The sequence below is a fragment of the Narcine bancroftii genome, chromosome 1 (assembly GCF_036971445.1).
Source record: "Narcine bancroftii isolate sNarBan1 chromosome 1, sNarBan1.hap1, whole genome shotgun sequence".
In the NCBI taxonomy this organism is placed as follows: Eukaryota; Metazoa; Chordata; class Chondrichthyes; order Torpediniformes; family Narcinidae; genus Narcine; species Narcine bancroftii.
Genome location: NC_091469.1, coordinates 383,676,452 through 383,703,185, shown reverse-complemented (window position 1 = coordinate 383,703,185; position 26,734 = coordinate 383,676,452). Strand labels below are relative to the sequence as shown.

General features: G+C 39.3%; 1 protein-coding gene across 2 annotated transcripts; it reads left to right on the top strand.

Annotated features, from left to right (window-relative positions):
* Nucleotides 1-433: 433 nt before the first annotated feature.
* ssr1 (signal sequence receptor, alpha) lies at nt 434-26,174 on the top strand. 2 transcript variants are annotated; one of them, XM_069913525.1, is made up of 10 exons: nt 434-595; nt 9,783-9,901; nt 10,328-10,433; nt 12,273-12,400; nt 12,659-12,793; nt 12,898-12,974; nt 17,906-17,984; nt 21,167-21,260; nt 22,952-22,966; nt 25,257-26,174. In XM_069913525.1, exons 1-10 carry the CDS (start codon nt 472-474, stop codon nt 25,319-25,321), a joined length of 942 nt encoding a protein of 313 aa, XP_069769626.1. In that variant the 5' UTR covers nt 434-471; the 3' UTR covers nt 25,322-26,174. The 2 variants fall into 2 exon arrangements, with proteins under 2 accessions (XP_069769626.1, XP_069769627.1); XM_069913526.1 differs by lacking the exon at nt 22,952-22,966.
* The last annotated feature ends 560 nt before the right edge of the window (nt 26,175-26,734 follow it).

Genomic DNA, 26,734 nt, shown 5'->3' with positions numbered 1-26,734 from the left:
CTGCTCAAGAATCTACCAATTATATTTACTGTATGTCTTATGAAGCAAGTCTACTTTTGAAAATAAAGATTTAAAATACAAGCTGCAAGATTTTCCTTCGGAAGGTTATGAATCTTTAAAACTAATCCTCAGGATGAATGACTTTGATATCTGTATATTTTAAGGCAGATTTTTTTTACAAACAAGTAGGTGAAAGGATACCATGGGGAAAGAGGAATGTGGAGTTGAAGCTGATAACTTCACCAATGATCTTTGTAAGTGGCACCCTCGGGGGAAGGGGATAAGATGATAAAGGGGGATTTGGATAGAGGGAAGGAGGAGAGAGTGGACGGGAGATGTAGATGGGGAGGAGGATATCAGGATTAGCAGGGAGGGAAGGTGGAAGGATTTTGAAAGGATGGTAGGAGGCGAGAGCTGGGATGGTCAGGGGCGGGACCTGTTGCCCTCTGACCCGCCTCCTCCAGAGCCCGGATGTGCACCGCCATCGCTGGCTCAATAAGTGTGGTGATCGGTGCCGCCGCCATGAGCCGCTTCTTCTCGCTCACACTGTTCTTGCTGCTCGCCTTTCCGCTCAGCTTGGTCCAGAGAGGTCCCGGTAAGAGCGACAATCCTCCTGGCTCTGAGCGCAGAGCGGAGCCGAGGCCTGCAATGCCCGGGCACTCTTCCCCAGCCCGGGAGCTGAGGCCGTGTTGTTCCGCGTTTGTCTATGGGGTGGTCCCGGGGGGTGGGGGTGGGTGGGTAGGGGTCTCGAAACTCTGGGTGAGAGGTGTGGAGGAGGCTGTCTGGGGAAAGTGTACATGAGGCCTGGGTCCAGGCTCCCTCCCCTCTCCCCTTGCCCTCACCTCTTCCAGACTGAGCTGACGTGTCAGTGGGCCATACCCTTTCCCTCACTCTACAAGCTGCAACTCCTCCATACTTTCCCCGGTTCCCCTTCTTCTCTTCCCCCTCCGTGTAATTTTCAGTCATAGAGCTCTGCCTAGTTTTGAAACCTTTTTTTAAAATCCGATTGCTTTTTGTATGTTATCCTTTAGTCTTTTTCAAAGAAAGACAGAAGTGTTGCAGTTTAGTGTTTAGTCTAATTTTACAATCATTTTTCACAAATTCATCAAAAGTAACGGTAGAAGAAAAATTGGTCTATTGTGGGCAAAAATAAAATAAAATAAGCCCTTTGGGCCAATCCCTCTTGACAGCTCTTAGTCTATTGGCCTGGAGGTTTAGCACCAAGTCCTCATCCAGGTAACTAAATGTTGGTCTCCTTATGCCTTTAACTGAGAGGATTGGATGGAAGGGCAATTTGGATGGAGGGGAGGAGAGGAAAGAGGAGGATGGAAGGGGAATTTGGATGGAGGAAAGGATTCACAATTCCTTTATTGTAATGTAATAAAAACAGTAATATTACGTGAAATTGCCTTTAGTCTGCCAAAAGGCAGACAGATTTGCCATCAGCAGAAATTGCTGGCTGCCTCAATGAAGTCCCCCAGAGTCACTGTCTGTGGATTCTCATCCAGTGCTCCCTCAGCCACAGACCATTGGCAATCTGAGCTCTACATCTGAACCTCTGACAGGTTTAGGAGCCTTTCAGTGCCATTGGCACCCACTAGCATTCCGATTCTGATACCTGGTCCCCCTTCAGCCAATGTCCTACAGTCCACAGCCTGGTGTGAATCCTTCTACTGCAATGTCCAGCATCCCACAGCCTCCGTGGGTTCATCTCATTGAGTCGTCAATGGCCCACCATCTGTCTTTTCTTCAGCCTCAGAGACCCTCGCTGGTCTGCCATTATGGTCATTGTCCCATGGGTTGTCTCCTCTTTTACCTCAAACGGGTGGTAGTATCTCCATTTTCTGGTGCCCTACTCCAGTCCTCTGATTCCCTGGAGTATGCAGCCCCTCATGGCTGCTGCCATCTTGGGTCTAGACCCCGCAGTTACAGGATTGTAAATAAATCCACCGTCAGCTCCTTTAACAGGCTGTTTAAAGCCTGTACAGAGCCGATGGCATTTGAACTAGGCGGTTGTACCCCATGGGGGAGAGCTCTCTCTCTCTAATCTATGCGTTCCGCAAGTTCGCGGCAGCACTGTCTTTACAGCAACTTCGGTAGCACCACCATCTTTTGGAGAGGATGGAAGGGGGATTTGGATGGAGGAAAGGTAGTTTGAATGGAGGGGAAAAGAAAAGGATTAGTATGGTGGGGAGGAAGAGAGAGTGCTTCACTTCATTTCTAATCTTTGAATCCACGTCCTCATCCAAATCCACCGTCTCCTCTCCTCCAGGCCTCAACTGATCATTAGATTAATGAATTTTTGCAACTTCCAGCCCTATTTGTTAACTGAAATGTGTGCATTCTAATTGTTGATGGCCTTTTCCGGGCCTCTGGTTTTGTTGACGTGAATTGATCACCTCCTGCGTTGCACTCTACAATGATGGCACAAATAGCGTTGGCTGATTTTTAAGATATTCCAAAACCTAGAATAGACTTTCATATGATATGTTTCTATGTACTGTATTGTTAATATTTTGTTCAATATTTAACAGATGCTGTTGGTTCTATTAATTTTCTTAAATCTTACTTCCTCAAAGGCTCATTTTTCTTGAGCCATTCAAAATGAAATACTTTTGATAGTCACATCTAGTTTTCCACATTTCTGCTTTGAAAAATATACATGCTTAGCATTTTGTTTGTTTGATTTTTCATCTATGATAGAACATAGAACACTGCAGCACAGTACAGACCTTTTAACCCTTGATGTTATGCTGATCCATATATTCTTTCCAAAAAAAGTTCCCTTCCTGCCTCATAACCCTCTATTTATCTTTCATCTATGTGCCTACCTAAGAGTGTCTTAAATGCCCCTAATGTTTCAGCTTCCACTGCCATACCTGGCAAGGTATTCCAGGCACCCTCGACTCTTTTTTTTTAAACTTACCCATGATGTCTCACCTAAACTTCCCTTCCTTTGTATATTGTACATATGTCCTCTGATGTTTGCTGTTCTTGCCCTTGGAAAAAGGTGCCCGCTGTGCACCCTATCAATGCCCCTCAGAATCTTGTAGACCTTCTTGTAGTACAAAAGCGTAATAGCCTGAATACGCTTGAGATGTCTGATTTCTGAAGCTAAGCAAGCTCAGCGCTGGTCAGTACTTGGAGGGAGGCAGCCTAGGAACACCAGATCGTGTAGGTTTCTATGAGGGTCGCTGAACAAAGTGGTGACTCTGTCTGCCTTACGAAAGACAAAAGTTAAAGAACTTCACGTATGTTACATTTTAATATAATATTACATGACAATAATAGAACCTTTACCTTTTACTTTTAAGTCTCCTCTCGTTCTTCTCACTCCAAGGAGAGAAAGTCCCAGCTCTGCTAGCCTTGCCTCATAAAACTTGTTTTCCAATCCAGGCAGCATCCTAGTAAATCTGCACCCTCTCCATAGTTTCCACATCTGGAACTCATCTCACCAGAGATTTGTAACATGACTTCTTGACTCTTCAACTCAATCCCCACATTAATGAAGCCTAACATCCTGTCAGCATTCTTAGCTATCCTGTCAACCTGCATTGGAGCCTTGAGAGATTATGAATTTGGACTCCAAGGTCCCTCCGTTCCTCCACACATTAACTCTGTACTCAGTCTTCTGGTTTGGCCTTCCAAAGTGCATCACTTCACTCTGCATCCTGACTATATCCTTTTGGAACCTACGACAACCTTCAGCACCATCCACAAGACCTCCAACCTTCATATCACCCTCAAACATATTGACCCATTCTTACGCCACATCATTTATATTTAAAAAATCACAAAGATGAGGGACCCCAAAACAGATCTATGATGATCTCCACTCGTCACGTAACTCCAAGCAGAATACCACTACTACTCTGCTTTCTACATGCAAGCCAATTTTTTTTATCCACACAGCCATGGTTCATGACTTTCTGAATGAGACTCTTGTGGGGGACCTTTAATGACTTATTAATGACTCATGATAGTGTCATGATTTTTTAAAAATTCATTGGTTTCAGTTAAAAGTAAGTGGTCATCCTGATTTTTCAGATTTGTCTTTCAGTCTAAGTTAACCTAATTGAAAAAAAATTATATACTTGAGGTAGCTTTTTCTACCTGTTTATGGTAATTTGCTGCCTTATTCACTTTATTGGACTTTGTTGCTCTACACCCTGTGTATTGGCAGCATATATTTGGATAATGTAACTCACTTTTAATGAAAAATAACGCTTCTCTATTTGCTGTTTTTGTGTACTACCACTTGAGGCCTGGCTTATTATGCAGTGAAAGCCCTGGTATTTGGCACCTATGGGGATTGGTAGATGCTGGATAGGTGAATTTTCCTGTGCTTGAGGTTGTGTGATTGACACAACTAACAGTGAAACATGCCAATTTTAAACTTCTATTTTTTTCCCATTTATTTTCCGCTATTTTATTTTTGCTGGTTGCTTGAATTCTAGATAATGGTGTTTATTGTATAGAGTGAATTCTTTGGCTTGGCTTCGCGGACGAAGATTTATGGAGGGGGTAAAAAGTCCACGTCAGCTGCAGGCTCGTTTGTGGCTGACCAGTCCGATGCGGGACAGGCAGACACGATTGCAGCGGTTGCAAGGGAAAATTGGTTGGTTGGGGTTGGGTGTTGGGTTTTTCCTCCTTTGCCTTTAGAGTGAATTATGGGGACCCATAAGAAAAAAGCTTTTGGAAGAACTCAGCAAGTCAAGCAAAATCTGTGGAGGTAAAGGAATGGTCGACATTTAAAAATGTGATTCTGCAGCCGTTTGTTTTTGCTCCTGATCCCATTCCAACACCTGCAGTTTCTTGTGTCTCTGGAAATCTGTAGACTAGTGAAAGACTTGCCCCATGTCAGCATTTTCTTTGCCATAGAATTCTTGTATTGTCCCATTTGGTTAAATATTATTCATTTGTCCCTTTTTAAAATAAACCCTTGCAGCTATGTCTGTCACAACAACTTGGTGCCAAAGCATAGTACAGGCCCTTTGGTCATGATGTTGTACCAACCCACTTAGCAAACTAAATCTTCCTGACCTCCCATCCATAATCCATCATTTTTCTTGCATACATATGCCTGTCTAAGAGTCTTTTAAATGTTCCTATTATACATTATACTAGCCTCCAGCATCACTTCTGGTAATACATTCCAGGTACCCACTGGTCTCTCTGGGGGGTGGGGTGGTAGGAATTAACCCTGATGTTCCATCTGCCACAACTTTCTACAGGCAACCCAGTTCTGAATCCACCCAGCCAAGTTTCTGTGGATCACAGGCCTCATGACTTTCTGTATGTCTACCTTGTCAAATGCCTTGTTAAAATCGATGTCTTTTGTCAATTCCAAATGCTTGGAAATCCTGTCCCTCAGAATCCTTTCCATTGGTTTGTCCACCACTTACTATACTTCCCAGCATTCTCCCCATTACTTTTTTTAAAATAAGGGGACTACATTTCCCATTCTCCAATCCTCTGGTACCTCCCCTGTGACCATGGAGGATGCAGAGATCATTGCCAACATCCCAGCAACCTCTTCCCTCACTTCCTGTGGTAACCTGGGGTGCATCTCATCTGGTTCTGGGAACTTATCATTCATAATCTTTTTAGTAAGATCCATCACCTGCTTTTTCTTAACTCGTCATACTCTAGCACATACACCTATTCTATACTGAACTCTTATTGAACAAGGTCACTCTGTCTGGTGAACACTGAAGCAAATAATTCTTTTGGAACCTTCTCAGCTTCCAGGCACATGTTCCTACCTTTATCCTTAGCTTTTTTTCTACTTTCTATACAATTCTATTAGCTTTGTAAACTGTGTAGAATCCAGATGTATCCTTGTGATGCTCTCATTCATGGTAACCAAAATGCATCTGGCTTGACTGATCTCAGTGGCTCTAATGGGCTGTTTTAATGCTGCAGAAACTTCTATGGAGCAAACATTAATCACAAACTCCCTTTTTAAAAAAAAAAAAAAAATATTTTCATAAATTTCCAAATCCCAATGACGGTATGACATTCGCCTTCCCAAGATCGTGTTATATGGCGAGCTCTCCACTGGCCACCGAGACAGAGGTACACCAAAGAAGAGGTACAAGGACTGCCTAAAGAAATCTCATGGTGCCTGCCACATTGACCACCGGCAGTGGGCTGATATCGCCTCAAACCGTGCATCTTGGCGCCTCACAGTTCGGCAGGCAGCAACCTCCTTTGAAGAAGACCTCAGAGCCCACCTCTCTAACAAAAGACAAAGGAGGAAAAACCCAACACCCAACCCCAACCAACCAATTTTCCCTTGCAACCGCTGCAACCATGTCTGCCTGTCCCACATTGGACTTGTCAGCCACAAACGAGCCTGCAGCTGACGTGGACATTACCCCTCCATAAATCTTCATCCGTGAAGCCGAGCCAAAGAAGAAGAAAATATTTGACCTCTAGGTCTCGTCAAGATGTTTGCATTTCTTGTTTTGTCTCGAAGAAAGAATCTTCAAAGGGCTGAAGCTTCTAGACTTCAAGTAGCTTCCTTGAAAAAGTCTTAATTCATTTTAAACATTCATGCTATCTGGCCTGTTTTTCGTGATGAGCAGAGGCAATTTCCAAGACAATTTTATTTATTCCAAACTGACAATACATTTAATGGCCTGCTTTAATGACAGATTTGAAAGCTCCTGCGTATGTTAAGCTTTGAAGTCTTGGGCAGTCACTAAGCATTGGGGACATTTTTTTATGTTCTTATCAAGGGTGATTTGAACATTATGTTCGGAGAGCAGATAATCATGGTGCCACAAGGACAAGATATAGAACAAAACGTAGAACATTACACACATGAGGTTGTGCTGACCTATGGAGACGTACTGCACAACAATCTAATTTTTCTCTACCTCACACCCACAACTCCAGCCACCCACCACTTTTGAGTTTTAAAAAAGTGCCTCTGGCAGCTTCTCTAAACAATCCTCCACTCACCTTAAACCAATGACCTCTGCTATTTGCTATTGTCACAAGTTGCTAGCTGTCCACCCTATCTCAGCCCCTCATAATCTTATTCAAGGTTCAATATTCCTTTTATTGTCATGTAATAATACTAAAATAGTAATATCACACAAAATAGACAAAGTAAATATGACAAAGTTGTTTTTCATGGTAGGAGAGTCGAGGACAAGGGGCACAACTTCAGAATTGAAGGGCGCCCATTTAAAATGATGCAGAGGGATTTCTTCAGCCAGAGACTGGTGAACGCTGGCTACCACGGGCTGCTGTGGAGGCCAAGTCATTGAGTGTATTTACGACAGAGATTGATAGCTATCTGAATAGACATGGTATCAAAAGGAGTGAGGTTGAGAGGATCAGCTCATGATGGAATAGCAGAGTAGACTCGTCAGGCCAAATGGCCTACATCTCCTATATCATATGGTCTAAAATTTCCTTTTGTCTGCTGTTGCTCCATGAATCTTGCTTTATATAGATGAATATCAGTGTTTCCTTGGACTTACTCATGGTGCTGATAGATATTATGATTATCACCATGCCAGTAGTTCAGTGCTTTTTGTATCCATTTCGAGATTGTGAATAGAACTTTGAGTTGCTGTTGTAAATTAGGTGTCCTATGAATGGCCTGTTAACATTTTGCTGAAAACTGGGTTTAAAATGAGCGTAGTATCTATTTACTAAGTGTTGAAAAATAATTTTTTGCAGTAAACACACCAATTTATGTTAATGTAGAGAACATTGGTGATAATGTAAATCACAAAATTCTGTAGACACTGGGGTTTTTTAAATTTTTTTTATTTTTCACACTATGAACCATACTGACCAAAATACACACAAACATTTCCCTCTTGAATATACAGTGTCATTTTCTTCCCTTCCCTCCCTCCTTCACCCCCCCTCCCCACCCATTCAACTTTCAACATATATGATACATTAAACCCATTAAACAATGTCATCACACAATGAAAATAAACAAGAAAATTGCGTCATCTACTTTTACATACTGGGTCAGTTCATTTCGTCGTCTTCTCCTGTCATTTTAGGTGGTGGAGGTCCGCAGTAGGACTTCTCTATTGTGTTCCATGTACAGTTCCCAAATTTGTTCGAATACTATGATGTTATTTCTTAAATTATGTGTTATTTTTTCCAATGGAATACATTTATTCATTTCTATGTACCATTGCTGTATTCTCAGGCTATCTTCTAATTTCCAGGTTGACATAATACATTTTCAAGTTTAAAACACAATGCTGGAGAAGTTTAGCAGGTCAAACAGTGTCCTTTATGTACCAACGGTAAAGATGTATAACTGACGTTTCAGGCATGAGCCCTTCATCAAAGTATGAGAAAATGCTGGCAAGCATCCAAACAAAGTGGGGGAAGGGAGTGGCAAAGACAGGAGATGATGGGTTATGAGAGGAGGGAGGGGACAAAAGCAATGAGGGGGAGGAGGGATGACTGGGTGAATGGAGGAACTGGAAAGATAGGAAAAGGGGGAGGGCTGATTTGAGCCTTGGAGTCTGTGCTGAACCTCGTCCTGCTGACCTGCATCCAGACCATATCTCCCATCTTACCCCTACCATCTATGTGCCTGTCCAAATTCTTCTTGAATGTTAAAATTGAGCTCACATTCATCATTTCAGCTGGCAGCTCATTCTAGACTCACATTACTCTCTGTGTGAAGAAGCCCCCCCTGATATTTCCTTTAAACTTTCCCATTTCACCCTTAACCCATGTCTTCTGATTCATATCAAGATTCAATTTGTTATCATAGTAATAAAGCAGTGTCATATTACATGAAATTTCTTTTTGCCTGCTGCAAGGCAGACAGATTTGCCACTGGCAAGAATTGCCTAAGTGCCTCTTACATTATCGCACCTAACCTCAGTGGAAAAATCCTATTGGTACTTGGATTTACTCTTGTCTATATTCTTCATTATTTTGTATATCTCTATCAAATCTCCCCTTATTTTTCTACGTTCCTGGGAATAAAATTTTAACCTGTTTAACCTTTCCCTGGATATCTGGTCCAAATTTATTACTATCTCAGACTGCCTGCTTAGTTGGCATTGAAGTTGGGCCATGCAATTCTTGAGAAAGTAATGAGAAGTTGAGTGAACTATTCACACCTGAGGTAATCGCAGTCACCTTTCATTAAGCGATCCTTTGAAATGTTCCCTTTTGAGCATATCTACTTTTACCTTTGAAACCCTGGTCAATGGGCTTAAACTCTTGCCTTGTATTCAGTCATGTGCTGGTAATTTATATACTTTTTCCTCTGAATGGCAAAAGTTTGTCACAGAGTTCTGTGACCTATGGAGACATACTGCACAACAATCTGAGACCTTTGAAGTCTGAGTATACCAAGAACCAAGCAGAAACCTGAAAATTGAAAAGTAATGCATGTCACCGTTAGGCTTTGGGGACATGTAGTGGGATTGAAGAGAGGCCAAACTCATTCAATTTGAATTATTTTTAAGGTGTCAGTGAGTATTATGGAATAGATTGTTCAGTAATGAAGCTGACCTAACTTGAGCATTTGTTGCCAAATTGTCACTGGACTGTATAACCATGGTGTCAAAGTTTGAATTAGAACTAAATCAGCCAGAGAAGCAAGGAATCGTCGTCATTTTACCCAATGCTACAGGAAGGACATGAGCAACAGATTCACAGGAATGGCACAAAGTTCTTTGGGTTAAATTTTAATCTTTCCAGAAGAACAATTTCCATCTCTTAATGAAATACATTATATTTAAGGTGATCAAAATAAACTCTTGTGCTTTTAATAGGTACAGGGCCTTTAGTTGCTGCAGATGATCCAACAGAGGATGAAGAAGGTACAGATGATTCTGTAGTGGAGGATGAAGATGACGAAGCAGAAATAGAAGAGGATGATACAACAGACATTGTAAGTTTAATTATCCAAGTGAAACTGATGTTCCAGGTCCTTGTTCCTAAATTGCCATTATTTTTACTTTTACCCAGCTTCAGTTGTTGGTGAATATTGTTTGAATATAGTAGCTTTTAAAAGCTTATTGCTACAGTGCTGTCCAGATACATGATTTGGCTTAGAAGTGCAAGTTTTACTATTTTCTAAAAGCTTCAACTGAAATTTCTATAGCACAAAATGTTATTGCTTTGACTTTTGATAATGATGGTGTATTTCTAATTAAGATTGCTTATTTTTAAATTGTGATGAAGTGCAAGGGTTAATTAACCATTATTCAGTTATAAATGTCACTTGTATCTGACAAACTTGTGCATAATGATGAAAATGGCATCAACTCCATCTTGGAGTATTATGAAAAATTTTTATTAGTGTTTGTCACTTTAGATGGAAGATGAAAAAGAGGAGGAAGAGGAGGAAGAAGACTCAGCATTTGGGGAGCCAAAAGCTTCTCCCAATGCTGACACAACCATCTTGTTTGTGAAAGGAGAAGGTAGGGAAATAATTTAAACAAAAGTTCAGCAAACCATTTAATCAGACAGCCACAAAATTGTTAGTATTCTGCCACAAAAGGTATTATAACCATATAACAATTACAGTACCGGTTGTCCAACTTTCCATTGTATGTTTGTACACTCTTAAATTATGATTCAGTTGCTTTTGAACCAGTATGTTGTAGACTCTGTTTACATTCCATAAACCTGAAGAGCAAAATTGATTATCTAGTTTTTGAAAGTTTTTAATTGCATCAATACATACATATAATTCTTCATCATATAACAATACAATGTAATAAAAATGATACAAAATTATATATAATGTTTTCTTTTTATACCCCCTCCCTCCCCCAAAAGAAAAAGAAAAACACCTGAATTTATCATTCACTTTTCATGTATTCCTAATATATTATTCTATCCTGTACATATTAATTGGGAGGAGTGGGTGTTATGGACCTTGTGGAATGGACTCTTACTGATGAAATCCATATATGGTTTCCAAATCGTATAAAAATTCTCAGGTTGATTCCTTAAATGATGATCTTTTCCAATGGTATACAATTTTGAATTTCCATATGCCATCTATCCAACCTTATAAAATTATCTGACTTCCATGTTACTGCCATACATTTCCATGCCACCGCTATTGGTACACAAAAATTTTCATTGATAATTGTCTAACTTCAATTTAGTATCAGTGTCGTATAAATCACCAAGCAAAAATATTATGGGATCTTTTGGTATCTGTATCTTCATAATTTGTCCCAATATATTCAAGTCTTCCCAAAAATTTCCCCCTTTTTCACAAGACCAAACTGCATGTAATAAGGTTCCTGTTTGTTTGTTACATCTGAAACATTTGTCAGAACAATTTGAATTAAGTCCATGTAATTTATATGGAGTGTAGTACAATTGGTGTAAAAAAAAAAAAAAAATATATATATATATTGTACTATTTGATATCTAACATTAATAGCACAATCTTGAGCAGGCCTCATCATGAATTTGTATATTTAAATCTTTTTCCTTTTTTTTCGACTTGCATAGTTCCTTTATCTGCATTGTGTCTTGTATAGTTTAGTTTTTGAAGGAGAGCTGCATAGCCATCCTTCAGATGAGATGTTCAGCACAAGGTCCTATCTGCTCTTTAACATTAATATAAAAAATTCTAAGGCAACATTCTCTTGAAGTGTTTGGTGCTATTTATTATCTTGATCGACAATGAAGTAAATGATTTGGCTAATGTGACGTGGCTTGTGGGAGCTGTCAGTGTACAAATTAGCTTGTGCATTACAGCAATTACTGACATTTTTAATTGCTTAAGTTAAAATACAAATATTTGTCAACTTTTTATACAATAAGGAAATAATTCATATTTTGGATTCATAACTTTGTGGGAATGGAAAGAACTTGGAGGCTGAACAAGTTTTGAAAACCTACCAAGAGGAAAAAGTGTTGGAATGTCTATGATTAGAAAGTACACGCAAAAGGGGACAAGGACAAGAAACAATGATTCTGGCAGAAGTATAACTCATTGCAACAGGATCAGTCCCAGAATTTTCAAAAGGAAGTAGAAGCAATGGTTATAATTTACAGTTACTGAACTTTTTGTTGGATGGCAGGATGGTGTCCTTCAAGCCTAAACCCATTTTGGGAGGCAGAGGACAGAATGTGATGTGAATTAGTGAGTTCTTTAGGCTGCATGTTAAAGCTCAAGTTGACTGTGGTCTGATCTGTTCCTTTCATTGCTTTATCATCACTTCATGGTTTTGGATGAAGAAATGGGTGGTCATTGTGTTGTATTTTCTTAATGTTTGTACTTAATTGGCCTTCAGATTTCCCAGCCAACAATATTGTGAAATTCTTAGTTGGATTTACGAACAAGGGCAATGAAGAATTTGTTGTGGAATCTTTGGACGCTTCATTTCGTTATCCTCAAGACTATCAATTCTATATTCAGAATGTGAGTATATTTTTTTTTTGTCTCTGCATCTAATAATATTGAATGCCAAGTGGTTTGAGTAAAAATAATTCCAATGAATAACCCATTACAGACTCATTGAAGAACAGATTTAATGCATGTTTCAGGCTTTCAAATTTATTTCTGATTTAACTACCTTCATTTAAATTTCACTCCTAAAAATAGCTTTCATTAACCAATTCATCTTGTTTCAGTATGTGTGTTGCAGAATAATGCAAGTGGATCTCTTCTTTCTCGCAGTTCACAGCACTGCAGCTAAACACATTGGTTCAGTCCCAACGTCAGGCAACATTTGAGTATTCTTTTATCCCTGCTGAGCCAATGGGAGGCCGGCCATTTGGATTAGTCATCAACCTCAACTACAAGGATGCCAGTGTAAGTGATTGCCTGTTAATTTTATTCAAGGTCATGATGTGGTAGCAGTACTATCTGGAATTTGGCTGCTATATTGGGTACTGATTTCTCATCGTTCTTTTTAGGGCATTGTTTACCGTGATGCTGTTTTCAATCAGACAGTTACAATAACTGAACGCGAGGATGGTTTGGATGGGGAAACGTAAGTATTTGAAGGGGGTTGTATTTCTTTTTGAAGGCTGATGGGTGATGTGATGTAATTGTCATTATTTTTAGTTACCCTTTATATTTTTTTCATTATTGAAGTGCTGTATTTAATACCTGCCATCGCAGAAGCAATTATGAATACTTTGTGACAACTATTAATGGTCATCTTGCACTAAGAACAAATAGGTGTGACCACACTAATAGGGTTGTACTGTAGACTGCTCAATAGAGAGAACTGAAGGAGCAAATCTGTAGAGAGTGAGAGCAGACCAATGTAAAATGCAGAACATTGTGATAGTGGGAGATTTTAACTTCCCAAATATTGACTGGGACTCCCATACTCTAAAAGGGCTAGATGGCTTGGAATTTGTGAAATATGTTCAGGAAAGTTTTCTCAATCAATACATGGAGGTACCAACGATATAGGCGGCAGTTAGGGAACAAGACAGGTCAGGTGACCTGTAGTATATGTAGGTGGACATTTTGGGTCTAGTGACCATGATGTCATTAACCAAGTTATTTATGGAAAAGGATAAGTCTGGTCCTCGTTTTGGGATTCTAAATTGGAGGAAGGCAGATTTTGTGGAAATGAGAAAGGATCTAGGAAGAGTGATTTGGGATGTGTTGTTTTATGGCAAGGGTGTGATGGGTAAGTGGATAGGCTTCAAGGGAGAAATCTTAAGAGTGCAGAGATTGCGTGCTCCTGTTAGGATAAAAGGCAAAGTTACCAGGCATAAGGAACCCTTCTTTTCAAGGGATATTGTCAATCTGGCTGAGAAAAAGAGGGAGATGTATAGGATAGACAATGAGCTAATGAGGTATTTGAAGATTACAAAATAAGCAAAAAATACTCAAGAAAGAAACCAGGAAGGGAAAAAGAAGACATGAGGTTGCTCTGGCAGATAATATGAAGGTAAATCAAAGGGTTTTTATGAGTATATTAAAAGTAAAAGGATAGTAAGGGACAAAATTGGTCCCTTATAGGATCAGAGTGGTCATCTGTATGTGAAGCCTCATGCAATGGGGGAGATCTTAATTTTTTTTTTGCATCAGTATTTACTCAGGAAACTAGCATAGAGATTAAGGAGGAAGATGTGCTTGCTGCCTTACAGCGAATGAAGTTAGATAAATTATCTGGGCTGGATTTGATATTCCCTTGGACCTTGAGGGAGACTAGTGTACAAATTTCAGTGACCCTGTCTGATATATTCAAAATGTCCTTGGCTGCAGTGAGGTGCCAGAGAATTGGAGAGTAGCTCATGTTGTCCCATTATTTAAAAAGGGCCCCAAAAATAAACCAGGTCAGGTGAGCCTGACATCAGTGGTGGGTAAATGTTTGGAGGGAGTTCTAAGAAACAGGTTATCTAGGTATTTGGACAGACATGTGCTGATTAAGGATAGTCAGCATGGCTTTGTACATGGTATGTTGTGTTTAACGAATCTTGTGTAGTTTTTCGAGATTACCAGGAAGGTAAATAAGGGAAGGGCTGTGAATGTTGTCTACATGGACTTTAGTAAAGCCTTTGACAAGGTCCCAGATGGGAGGTTAGTGCAGAAGGTTTAGACGCTGCATATCCACGGAGAGGTTGAAAGCTGGATTCGAAATTGGCTGTGTGGGAGAAGACAGAGTGATAATGGATGGTTGCTTCTCAGGCCTGTGATTAGAGGTGTGCCTCAGGGATCCATGTTGGGATCATTGTTGTTTGTTGCATGTATCAATGATCTGAATGATAATGTGGGAATTGGATCAGCAAGTTTGCTGATGTCACAAAGATAGGAGTCATTGTGGACAGCAAGGAAGATTTTCAAAGCTTGCAAAGGGTTTGGACCGGTTAGGAGAATGGGCCAAAAATGGCACATGGAGTTTAATGCAGATGTGTGAGGTGATGTATTTTGGAAGGGCAAACCAGGTGGAAGATATACAGTTAATGATAGGGCACTGAGGAGTGCAGAAGATCAGAGAGATTTGGGAATACAAATACATAATTCCCAGAAGTTGGCGTGGCATGTGGACAGGGTTGTAAAGAAAGCTTTTGATGTCTTAACCTTTATAAATCAAAGTATTGAGTGCAGGAATTGGGATGTTACATTGAAGTTGTTTAACACATTGAGGCGAAATTTGGAACATTGTGTGCAATTCTGGTCGCCTGACTACGGAAGGATATCAATAAGATTGAAAGAGTGCAAAGAAGGTATACTAGGATGTTGCTGGTTCTTCAGGAGTTAAGTCACAGGGAAAGATTAAGCTGATTAGGTCTTTATTCCTTGGAGCAAAGAATAATGAGATGAGATTGTATAGAGGTTTACAAGATTTTGAGAGGTATAGGCAGAGTGGATGAATTAGGCTTTTTCCACTTGGATTGAGGGAGATGAATATGAGAGGTCATAGTTTTAAACTGAAGGGGGAAAGGTTTAGGGGGAACATTAGGAGAAAGTTCTTTACTCAGAGAGTGGTGGGAGTGTGGAATGAGTTGCCATCTGATGAGGTGAATGTGGGCTCGGTCGTTTGTTTTAAGATTAAATTGGATCAGTACATGGATGGGAGAGACATGGAAGGTTATGGAATGGGTGCAGATCAGTGGGACTAGGGAGATGGTGGTCAACACAGACTAGAGGGGCTGAATAGTTTGTTTTCTGTGCTGTAGCATTCTAGTTATGGAGCTGGAAAAATTAGTCCTATTAATAGGCAGTTGTGTGTGTGGGTTTTTTTTTCCTGAATGTAGCTATGGGATTTAATTCTGAATATCTTTATCTTTGTGGCTAGCACTTTTGATTGAGGTGACACATGCCTCTTTGGCAATGCATATAGATTACACTGATCACACCAAGCCAAACCTGTATAATGTGACAAATGTATAGTACGTTTCCGATTATCCAAAATGGTTGGGTCTTGACCAATATGTTATCCAGATTTTTTTGGATAATCGGCATTTCTTTAAGCAGCCAAGTACCATCAGAAGAATACTTGCATCAGCTATTGCCAATCCTCAACATCTACCCACCACTTTTGCCAATCCTGCTCAGGAACCCAAGTTCTCACATGCAAGTGGTAGGAGATTGCATGTACAGCCTCCAAGATTGTCCTCCAGCCAAATTTCAGCGACCTCCGCTGAAAGGGTATTTGACAGGGAGTGGGGTGGGAGAGCGCGCAGCTTGGAGCGGGGCAGGAGAATGCGCAGCTCGGGGTGGGGCCACTTGGGGAGGGCAAGCGGGGGTATGTGGCAGTCATGGGAGGGCCGCAGTATTCAATTCGAGAATGCCACAATGCAATTTAAAGCTGCAGTAATTCATGGCAAAAAAAATTACAATTTGTAAATAAATAATCAGTAGGCACTTTGACACAGCCGTTGAAAAACATAAAATATATTTGCTAAATTCCATTCCGTAATTTTTCAACCAAGACCCTTACACGTTTTTAACGGAGGGGCTGCAGGGTAAATTAACGGCAGGCACTCAGTAAGAAACTGGGATAATGAATATGCCGTTCGCCCTCCAAACTCTGCAACTCAGGAAGGCAGTGGAAAAGTGCTTAGGAAAAGTGCTGTGTAAATGACCACTCTAGAGGTAAGTATTCGAATGTTTTACAGAATTTCTTTTTAATTCCTGTATGAAAATGGCTAGTGCCGTCCTTCAATGTGTAACCTATCTCCTTTGTAAAACTGACTCCCTGCAGATATATCCATACAAAACAAGGAAATCAGAAGCGCCAATGGGATTTATATACTTGATAATTTTTCAGCCACACTTTTACATCAAGCTTTTCCATTGAAATTTTCTAAGAGCACATTTACAATCAAATACAGTAGTAGCATCTTCCCTCCCCCCCCCCCACCCATTTCATGTCATGTGTTTGCTTGGCTGGTTTTGAGCTCTGTTGTTATCAAACTGGCACAAACAGCACTTCAGAGCCCCACTTGAGCATGGTGGGAAAAACAATTTTTCAACCTCTTTCAACTTGTGACGTCATGTCTCAGCTGAAAAAATTTCAAATATTCAAGAATTTCGGTAGAACGGTTTTTGGATAATTGCAAACGTACTGTATATTTAACTTGAAGAGCTGGAGTTAATTATTTGCTTGAAAAAACAAAAAGCTCATTATTGAAGCAATATTCCAAAACTGCAGGACTATTTTTAATTGCATTGATCTATTGGATAATTAGACCTTTCCAATTGTGCATTTCTGTGTAAAAAGTCTGCTTAATTTATGAATTGTACTGGTTAAAATGTTCCCTGTGATGGGGTGTGGAGGTTTGTGTGTGTGTGTATATCAAAATGGAGTTTGCATGTTTTTTTTCCTTGAGCTAATAACGGAATGATTTTAGAAAATGCCAAATAATTAGCCCATTGGCATATTTGAAATCAGTTATATATGATGACGTTTTTGCTGTGCTTGGGGACGAAGTTGATATTTAATAAGATGAACATTACTTTTTCCTTTTCATAATTCAATTTATTCCACTGCCCCCTTTTACATGTGATAATAGCTAATAATCTGGAAACTAGGCATGTTGCATTATTGATGAAATTTGTATTCTATGAAAATATATTCCAGGATGTTACCTGTTCTTAGAAGTACTAGGCAATTCACACTTTCTATAGTCCATTATAATAGTTAAATCCATTTTCTAACATTCCATTTCTGACCATGCCACTTTGTTGGCTTGTCTTGTATGTTTATCCAACCACAGAGCCCATCAATACTAAATGGCTGCACACATGGGATATTCAAAAACCTCCAGACACCCTCCACCATCTCATACTCTGCTCAAGGAATAAGAAAGCCATGTAAAGATGTAGTAGTGTGCACAGCCTGGTGCCCATTCTGTTGATTTTGGGTTTTTTTTTTAGTTATGTTGGTGCTCTTTTCTGTACTAATTCTCTGCGTCAATCCTTATAATTATTTTAATAAAACGACTTAAATTGCAGAATCTTCTTATACGTGTTTCTAACTGGTCTTGGATTACTTGTTGTGGTTGGTATCCACCAGCTCCTGGAAACAAGGAAAGTAAGTATGCTTTTGTTGGAGCTTTAAATTATGGTGCACTTTGGTTTTTTTCACTCCTTTATGAAGTTAAGTTCTGTTATTTGATTGCGTTCTCCAGAGTAGGAGTTGATATTTAAAATCCTCATCTAACACAGAACCTTTTACATGTTGACACAATTATATTAGTTTGGGCTGATTTTAGTTACAAATACGTAATTGGGCTGTTCCCATTTCCACCTACAGAAACTGTCCATGTGCTAACCTTTGCAAATCGACTCTTCATTGTTCTGAATTGCAGTGGACTCAGCTGGTCGTTCAAGGTGGGCCCTGAACCTTCACCATTTGAGTAGACCCCAAGAATCTAATAGTTGCTATGGCAGCCAGATATCTCGTTGTGCAAACAGAGACCCTGCCCAGACAACCCCTCTGACAGCAGAAATAGGAACTTGGGCCCATTGAAACTACATCAGCCATCAAGCACTCTTTATTCCCTTTCACACTTGCAAGCGATCCCAGGAATTAACAGCCAATCGGCCTTTAAACTGTCTAGTGTGAAAGCAAAATCAGCTCAATGCCAGTGCCAGATGATGTCATCTCATGCCAGGGATTGACAGCCTCAGCCCCTAGTACAAGCCCTGGTGCCTGCAGATGCCAACATTACAATCATGCAAGTGTAAAATGGGCAATTGCATTGTGGGATTGAAATGACCCAAGTTTTTGCGGGAGTCCAGAAATGTGAAGGAAGAAAGGATTAAAATGAAGGTTAAAACCTTGCTGTGGGAAAGTCACAGTGGGGAGGGGAGAGAGAGGAAATAAATAACAATAAATAGCAATAGCAGATAATTTTTATACGGTATGGGTAAGTTGGTAGTGCTATAGCACACAATTTATAAAGATCATGGGGAAAAACGATGGCAGACCTGCCCTCCCAGAATGCCGTGCAGCAGAGAAAGGGCTATATGCACGGAGCATTCATGGAGGAGTTTCTCTGCTGCACGGCATTCTGTGAAGTCAAATCCGCCATCACTTTTTTCACCATGGTATTTATAAATTGTTCACGATAGTGCTACCAACTTTCCATGCTGTATAAATTATGTGCTAAAGCGCTACCAACTTCCCCAACCTGTTTAAAAATTGTCCGCTATCACTTTCCCACAGACCCTTATGAAGGTTTATATAGGTCGACACAACAACGGGCTGAAGAGCTTATACTGTGCTGTTCATAAATGTTATAATTAGGCATGATTAATTTTGTTCAACTATAAGATCATAATACATTGATCAGGATTTAGGGCAGGTCCACCATTGCTCGATGTGTCATGACATCACCAGTGGAAGGTACAACAGTCCTGGGGATGGCTTCTTGCAAGTGTGAAAGCAGTGTCCCAGTTAGGAGTGGTCAAGTGTGAAAAGCCCCTATTCCTATCTCAAGACACTGAACAGTTTATTTAGTTGGACGCAAGTGTGAAAGGATCTTATGCTGAGCTCAGACACATTCTTATTTACCTGCCCCTGACTCTAGCTCCTCTTGTACTTTGCTGCAGTGAACAGATACAGCAATGTGGATCAAGTTGCCATTCACTCAAGGTTGGCTGTGCAATATAACCCCTAGTCTTGTTGTTTTTCAATGTATGTAACCTTTGCAAAGTAATTTTACTCTTTCAATCAAAATAACTGTTATTAGAACTGGGCTTTATTAGAGGATCAGCAAGTGAATGCAACTTGAATGTAAATACAGTACTTGGAAAACACGGCATTATTCATAGCATAGTCATCCATCTTTTTGCAAAGTGTTTGGTCCAAAAGCGTTCCTTGACAAGGCTGCGCGGCATTAGTAAATGTACTACTAGAGGGTCTAATTTGAATTGATTACACAAAAGCAGGCAAGTTTTGCTGAATGTTTGTAAAGCTCTGATTAGATTACACCTGTAATGTTCTGCATCAGTTCTCTCCACTTCCGGTCCTTTTAGAGGATGTTGAGGATACACGTGAATGGCTGCAACGGTGCAGGATTATTATCGATAGAAAAGTTGCTCCTGTTCACTGAAATTAAGATCAGTTGGGTAAGAGAGATCAGGACTATAGAACAGATCATAGCACAGTACAGGCCATTCAGCCCATGATATTGTGCTGATCTATAGAAAAACTACAACAATCTATTTTTTCCCTAACTCTCTTTTTCTTACATACATGTGCCTTGAATGTCCCTATTGTACCAACCTCCTTTACCACCTTGGCACTCCAGGCACCCACTACTCTGAGTATAAAAAATATCTCCGACGCTTCCTCTAAACTTTGTGACACATACCTTAAACAGATGTCCTCAGGTATTTGCTATTGTCTCCTCAGGAAGATGGTGATGGCTGCCACATTATCTAAGCCCTCATAATTTTGTGTACCTCTGTTAAATCAACTCTCATCCTTTGTCACTTCAAAGAGAACCTCTGTCATCCTTGATTCATTTAACGTATTCTCCAATTCAGGCAACATCGCAGTAAATCTCTACATCCATCTAGTAATAAGATTACCAGAACTGGCATCAATACTCCTTGTGTGGTCTGACCAAAGTTTTATAGATCTGCAACATTACCTCACAGGTCTCGAATTCATTCCTCCCACCAATGAAAACCAGCACATCCAGCTCCTTCTTAACCATCCTATCAATTTGCATGGCAACCTTGAGGGATCTCTGGTCCTGAACCCCAAGGTCCCCAGTGTGCAAAATCATTTTAGTGCCTTGTGTTAATGACCAGGAACACTCTGCCAACAGGATGGTGGAAGATCAATGATTTCACAAGGAAATTTGTGCACAAGAGGCAAATAAACTTGCAGGCAATATGGGATCAATGAGACTGATCAGACAATTCTACAGAGATTGACATGCATGCTACGGTGTGGATGGTCTATAAGGGATAATGACTGATAACTTCATTGTGAAGTTGCCTCTCAATGCTGCTGTTGAATCCACCTAAGAGATTATAGAAATGTTTTAGCTATGCTTCTTAACCTACTCAAATCCCATCATATTCTGTTTATCTTCAGTTGTAATATACTTGAACATGCAGCTAAAAATGAATTGGAACCACTTAGTATATCTTCCATTCAGAGGTGTTCTGTTTTTTTTTTCCATCATGTGTGAACTGTATTTACTATAATCCTTCTGCTTTGGCATTTATAGATGTATTTTTCTTCCCCTCAATCAGAGAAGAAGACCAGCTTCTAAAGTAGAGATGGGTACATCTAACCACAACAATGTAGACATGAGCTGGATTCCTCAGGAAACCCTGAACCAGATTAGTAAGTAACTTGCAAGTGAACATTAATGTCCCTGCTTTGTTGTCTGCCTGTTTGGTGGAGATGTTTAGATTTGTGCCATTATAGTTATTTCAAAAGGTCCATGCTCCGATATTCATGACTATTTACCAGTTGAGAGAAGGTGATTGTGGGAACTCTAGTTTTGCAATTGTAATGTAGTTGATTTGTGGAATCAAATTGACAAGCTTTAATAGCCAGTTTACTTTTGGTAAATGGCTTTACTGAGTTTACACTAATTCAACATTATGCTATCCCAGTACCTTTCATGGTAGAATCTCGGTGATTCATGAGTTGTGATGTAGCGCTTTCAGCCAGTCTACAATGAAAGGGGAGTTTTGTGCACTCATTGATTGTTACAAAGTCTGTGAATCCAGGCTTCCACAAGTTTGCTTGAGTTTCAAGGGCTTTGATGTCACCAGTACCTCCCATGACTTGGACAAAGCTTGCATTTAAAGTCGTTGAAAATAATATAAAGCGCAACGTAAAGGCCCAAGTATACTTCCCTTTTTGACTAATAATATATTTAACATTTGACAAAATACCCCATTAGAAATTTGATGTTGTAATTGCGTGGATAGATGGCCCTGGAAATAAACTCCATTATAAAAGTTTCCTGGCTCTCCTCTGGATGGAATAGCCAGGTATATTGACATCTGAATATTATTAAGTAACGTTCACGCTGCACATGTTAATTCACACAACTGTATACAGTAAAACAGGTTTTCATTTGATTATAAGCTAAACCTACTTTGGTCTCTTCCTTCTGTTGCATTTAATTTTGTTTCTCTTGCAAAATATGCTGACTGGCTTGCATTCAGCATTTTTTGATTTTATTTCAGATTTTTAAACAGGTTTTTGATTTTCATTTAACAATCATCCATGCCAGAACGTGAGGATCAGAATCAGGATTTATTGTCATGAACAAGTCATGAAATTCAGTGTTTTGCAACAGCATCATGGTATAGACATGCATATTATAACCATCTTATGACATAACTATATTAAATCATAGCAACACTAATATTGCACGAAAAGTGAGGCAGAGTCTTTGGTTCATTGATTATTCAGGAATCTGAGGGCAGTGGGGAAGAAGTTGTTCTTGTGCAGCTGAGTCCTTGTCTTAAGGCTCCTGTACCTTTTCCCTAATGGTAGCAGAATAAAGCGGGCATGGCCTGTGTGGTGGGGGTCTTTGAGGAGAGAGGCTGTTTTTTTAAGACACTGCTTTGTGTAGATTTCCTCACTGGTCCCTGTTATGTCACAGGCCAAGTTAACAACCTTCTGGGGTTTATTCTTGTCTTGGAAGTTGGTGCCTCCACACCAGAGAGTGATGCAACAGCCAGAATGCTCTCCACAGATAGAAATGCCCATAAAATTGTATGTGCCACTTTGGCAAGATCTCCCTCATTGATGCATGCTGTATACAATTCAAATGGGTATCAGTCCTCTGGCAAGGCTTTTTAAATAAAAGCAAAATAATTCTGTTTGAACTGCTAATGTATGCCTCTCAGTTGCGAATAAAATGCCACTGAAATTTCTTTTCTCCGTGTTGTTTAAGAAATGTTTTTGCACTTGCTTTCAAGCATACCTGCACCTGAATAGTTATCAAAAAATGTTTTCTAAAACATTGATTCTAATGTTTGCTATCTTTTGCTTTGCCTTTCTTGTGTCTTCAGTGCAGAGTAGACGAGGTGAGATCCAATGTTTCTATTGTTCATGTGTAATTTAACACAATTGAGGTGGTAATACTGCTACCTTTTGCTTGGGCTTGATATTTAAAGGATAAAGAAGCAAATTATGACATGACCAAAGGTGAAAACACTTGTTCATTCTTTTTTTTGCCATGCAGTTTTGTTTTGTATAGTAATACATATACTTTTACTCAGTGTGCTCTCTTCCATTTCTACACATGCATGCTCAAAAAATTGTTTAAGTAGCTGAAAAGTTAAATGTTTCTGCTGCACCTTTATCAAGGATAAATATCACATGAAATCGAGTCCAACCTTAAATGCTGTGACTTACTGAAAATAAAAGGCATCAAAATATCACAGCATGCTTGAGTAGGATGAAGAGGTGAAGCTGAACAAAATATATGATAAAACTACTCATAATATTTAAATCCTTTCATAATTTATATAATATACTTGGATTTTGCTTTAATGTACGTGGTCACCCTAATATTAAGAAGCTTTTTGTGAAGTCTCAGACATGGTAACAATTTTTTTTAAAAAGCCTTCTACTTTCATTAACATCTGAGCCGACCTTTGATATCTTTAAATACTCAATCTAAGATTGTAACCTTTAATACTGATTTTCAAATTTATCCTGAATAGATTTTTGATCCATTTGTTCCATGTTTGAGATTTGATTGTAGATATTTGACATTTTCCTACTAATGCATTTGTTGAAAAACTTTCTTCAGTTTACTATTCAATTTTTGCACTGTAAATTTCCAAAATAATCAGAAGCTAGCTAACTATCCTTCAAGTGAAGGTTAATATGGAGAAATAATAAATGGAAAGTTTATTTGCATTTTATTGACTGAACATTTGCTGTGGAAGTGATTGTGTATGAATTGATTTGCATTCAACAAGCAGCCTTTTTTTCCCCCTCAAAATTAAGTTCCTTTTATCAGTGAAGAAACAAAATGCCCCACAATTGTTACAGAAGCAAAAATCTACATGCAAGATGCTGGAAAGTAGAAAATGCTTGAATTTCTTGGGTCAGATGGGTCTGGAAAGAAAAAGTTAATCTTTCTGATCAATGATCTTTCATCAGGATCAGACAGGGATGAGGAAGTTTTGAAAAGGAATAGGAAGAAGTCTGCAGAGATGATGAAATTAAGATGAAAGTCAAAGTGGGCAGTGAAGAAATAAAAATTATCTGAAGTTGGTGAAACTTGGAAGGCTGGGAAGTGCCTTGTCAAAAGATGGTGTGCTGTTTTTTGATAATATAAGGTTCATGAAATCCGTTGGAGACCAAGAGTAGTGAATGTGGTACCTGGAGACAATAGATAACTGAGTGTCGAGGTTGTTAGTCTGCAGTTGATTCTTGCATTGATTAAGTCTCCATTCTCTGCACATGGTGCAGTGTTTCAAATTTTGAAAATACAAGTTAATGACCGGTGCAGTGCACAAAAGTGGTGCTGAAACTTTGGCAGGTTACGAGCCCTCCACAGGAAGTTTTAAAAAAGTCAACATTTCAGGCCTGAAATATTGACTGCCATTACTTCCTGTGGATCCTGTTATCTGTATTTCTCCAGCACACTTGTGTATTTCATTAGACCCCAGTATCTGCATTGTTTTTTGTTTAACTCCACAAGTTAATGATTGTTTCATTTTTAATGTTATTTGGGTGATTTCAGTGAGAAGAGGTAATAGGTTTTCAATATGTGTTTGCTTGAGAACATACACTCTGCTTCACTCCTTAGAGATGCAACCTTACCTGGGTATTTTAATTTTTTTAAATTTAAACATACAGCCCGGTAACAGGCCGTTTCAGCCCATGAGTCCATGCCACCCAATTTACATCCCATGAACCCACACGGTGGGAGGAAACTAGAGCCCCCAGAGAAAACCCATGCAGACACAGGGAGAATGTACCAACTCCTTACAGACAATGTGGGATTCGAACCCAGGTCCAGTCCCGATCTCTGGCACTGTGAAGGTGTTGCGCTAACTGCTACACCAACATGCTGCCCTATTCCCAGCACTTTTTCTGTGTTTCTGAATTGCTGACTTCCACAGTGTCCTGTGGAAAGGCACAGTAGGTGCTTTCATTTTGCTGTCTTGAGCATCATTATTAGAAGGCAAGAAGCAAATTGTTTGTCCTTTTGCTTAACTCGATGTGGAGTGCTTTTGGGAGGTAATCACTAAAATGGGTTACACTTGATCATTAGATTTGTGATTCCTCTATTTCTGTTGACTTCCTTGCTGTTTTGATTTTTTTAGTTTATTCTAATTTACTTTTCTTTCTTCACAGACAAAACTTCCCCACGAAGATCTCCCCGTAAGCGAGCAAAGAGGACTGTGGGTTCAGACGAGTAGTGGCTTCAGTTTTTATCTTTGTGTTCAATCCAGTCCACTTTCTTTTAGCAGTGGAGGTAATGCAGAGATGCCATCTAAACACCTTAAAGAATAATCAACAGACTGGGCAAAAGAATGTTTAAGAATATGTTTTGGGTTTTTTTTTTTGGAAGAGCTTCTCATCAAACTACACATGGGGTGAGAGAGCTCCTGACTTTTGCCATTTCAACATGTTTTTTTGTTATTTGAAAGATAAAATTGGAACTTAATGTTTTAAAGTGAACAAATTTGTTTTGGCTAACGCATGGTTCTTCATTTCATACGAAGAATTGGATTTTGCTGATGGGCTTGATGACTTTTGGAGTCAATCCAGAAAGAAAGTGTTTCTTTCACACACAAAATATTTCATATGAACATGTTGGCATGTCATTACTTAGCACGCATGCATAATCATTGCATCGATATCCTGTTTCTAAATGCGTCTGTTCTGGAATGAATGCTCAAAACCATTGTGTAGAGTTAATCTGGTTTGAGTAAAAGGAACCATTGCACAGACACGAGATCTTGCTCAGCATTTCATCAAAGAAATGAATGGAAATGTACAAAAGTTCATCTGTTTCTCTGGAAATGAAATAAGATTGTACTTTCTAGTGACAGATAGTATCCAAATGAGAATTTTTTACAAACTTGATGTTTATGGACGTTTTTGGAGTGAGCCATGGAGGCAAAATTAAAAGTAATTTCCAAATGGGCATCTTCCTCACTATTTGGAGATTATTCTATTCTAGAGCAGAGTTTCAAAAACTCGTGCATTAAGTGACCTGAAATGAGCTGTTCTTAAGTGGATGAGACATCATTAAAGTAAATAAACTGAGCCTGCTGCATTCATTTTGATTTTCAAAATGCTGTTTTCAGTTGTCCTTCTGCACTAAAAGTTTAAGTTATAAACAAGACTTTGAGTGTGTACTGTGATTTATGGGAGGAAAGAAATTCCATTTTTGGCCTTTGGTACTTACAATTAATTCTACTTTTTGTTTTGCACTGCCTATATTTAAATACCTGCTGTTGGTATTCAACATCTGCAAAAACCATTGGAATTTGCCTTTTATCAACTGGAGGTGTTGCTGGAATTGAGCAGTTTTGAATTATTTGTTTCTGTGCACTCTTTGGTTAGAGGTAACATATCCTGATTTCTCCCATTTGATATTTTGAAAATTTTGTTTCTTGTAATAATGATTTTAAAATAAATGGCAGCTAAAAACTTTCCCACACAAAGGCAGATGTCAATTAAAAGTGCAAAATGAATTGGTATTAATATATGCAAATGATTTTTATCCATTCATTTAACTAATTTTTTGAGCTTTGAATTCTTCACCATTAGTTTCTTCTTATGCACACAATTTTCCTTTAAAGGATTTGCATATTACTTTAAAT

Coding starts and splice junctions, on each gene's coding strand:
- ssr1 (XM_069913525.1), top strand. CDS start 472: ATGTGCACCGCCATCGCTGGCTCAATAAGTGTGGTGATCGGTGCCGCC. Junction 596..9,782: donor CTTGGTCCAGAGAGGTCCCG/GTAAGAGCGACA, acceptor TGCTTTTAATAG/GTACAGGGCCTTTAGTTGCT. Junction 17,985..21,166: donor AGCTCCTGGAAACAAGGAAA/GTAAGTATGCTT, acceptor CCCCTCAATCAG/AGAAGAAGACCAGCTTCTAA.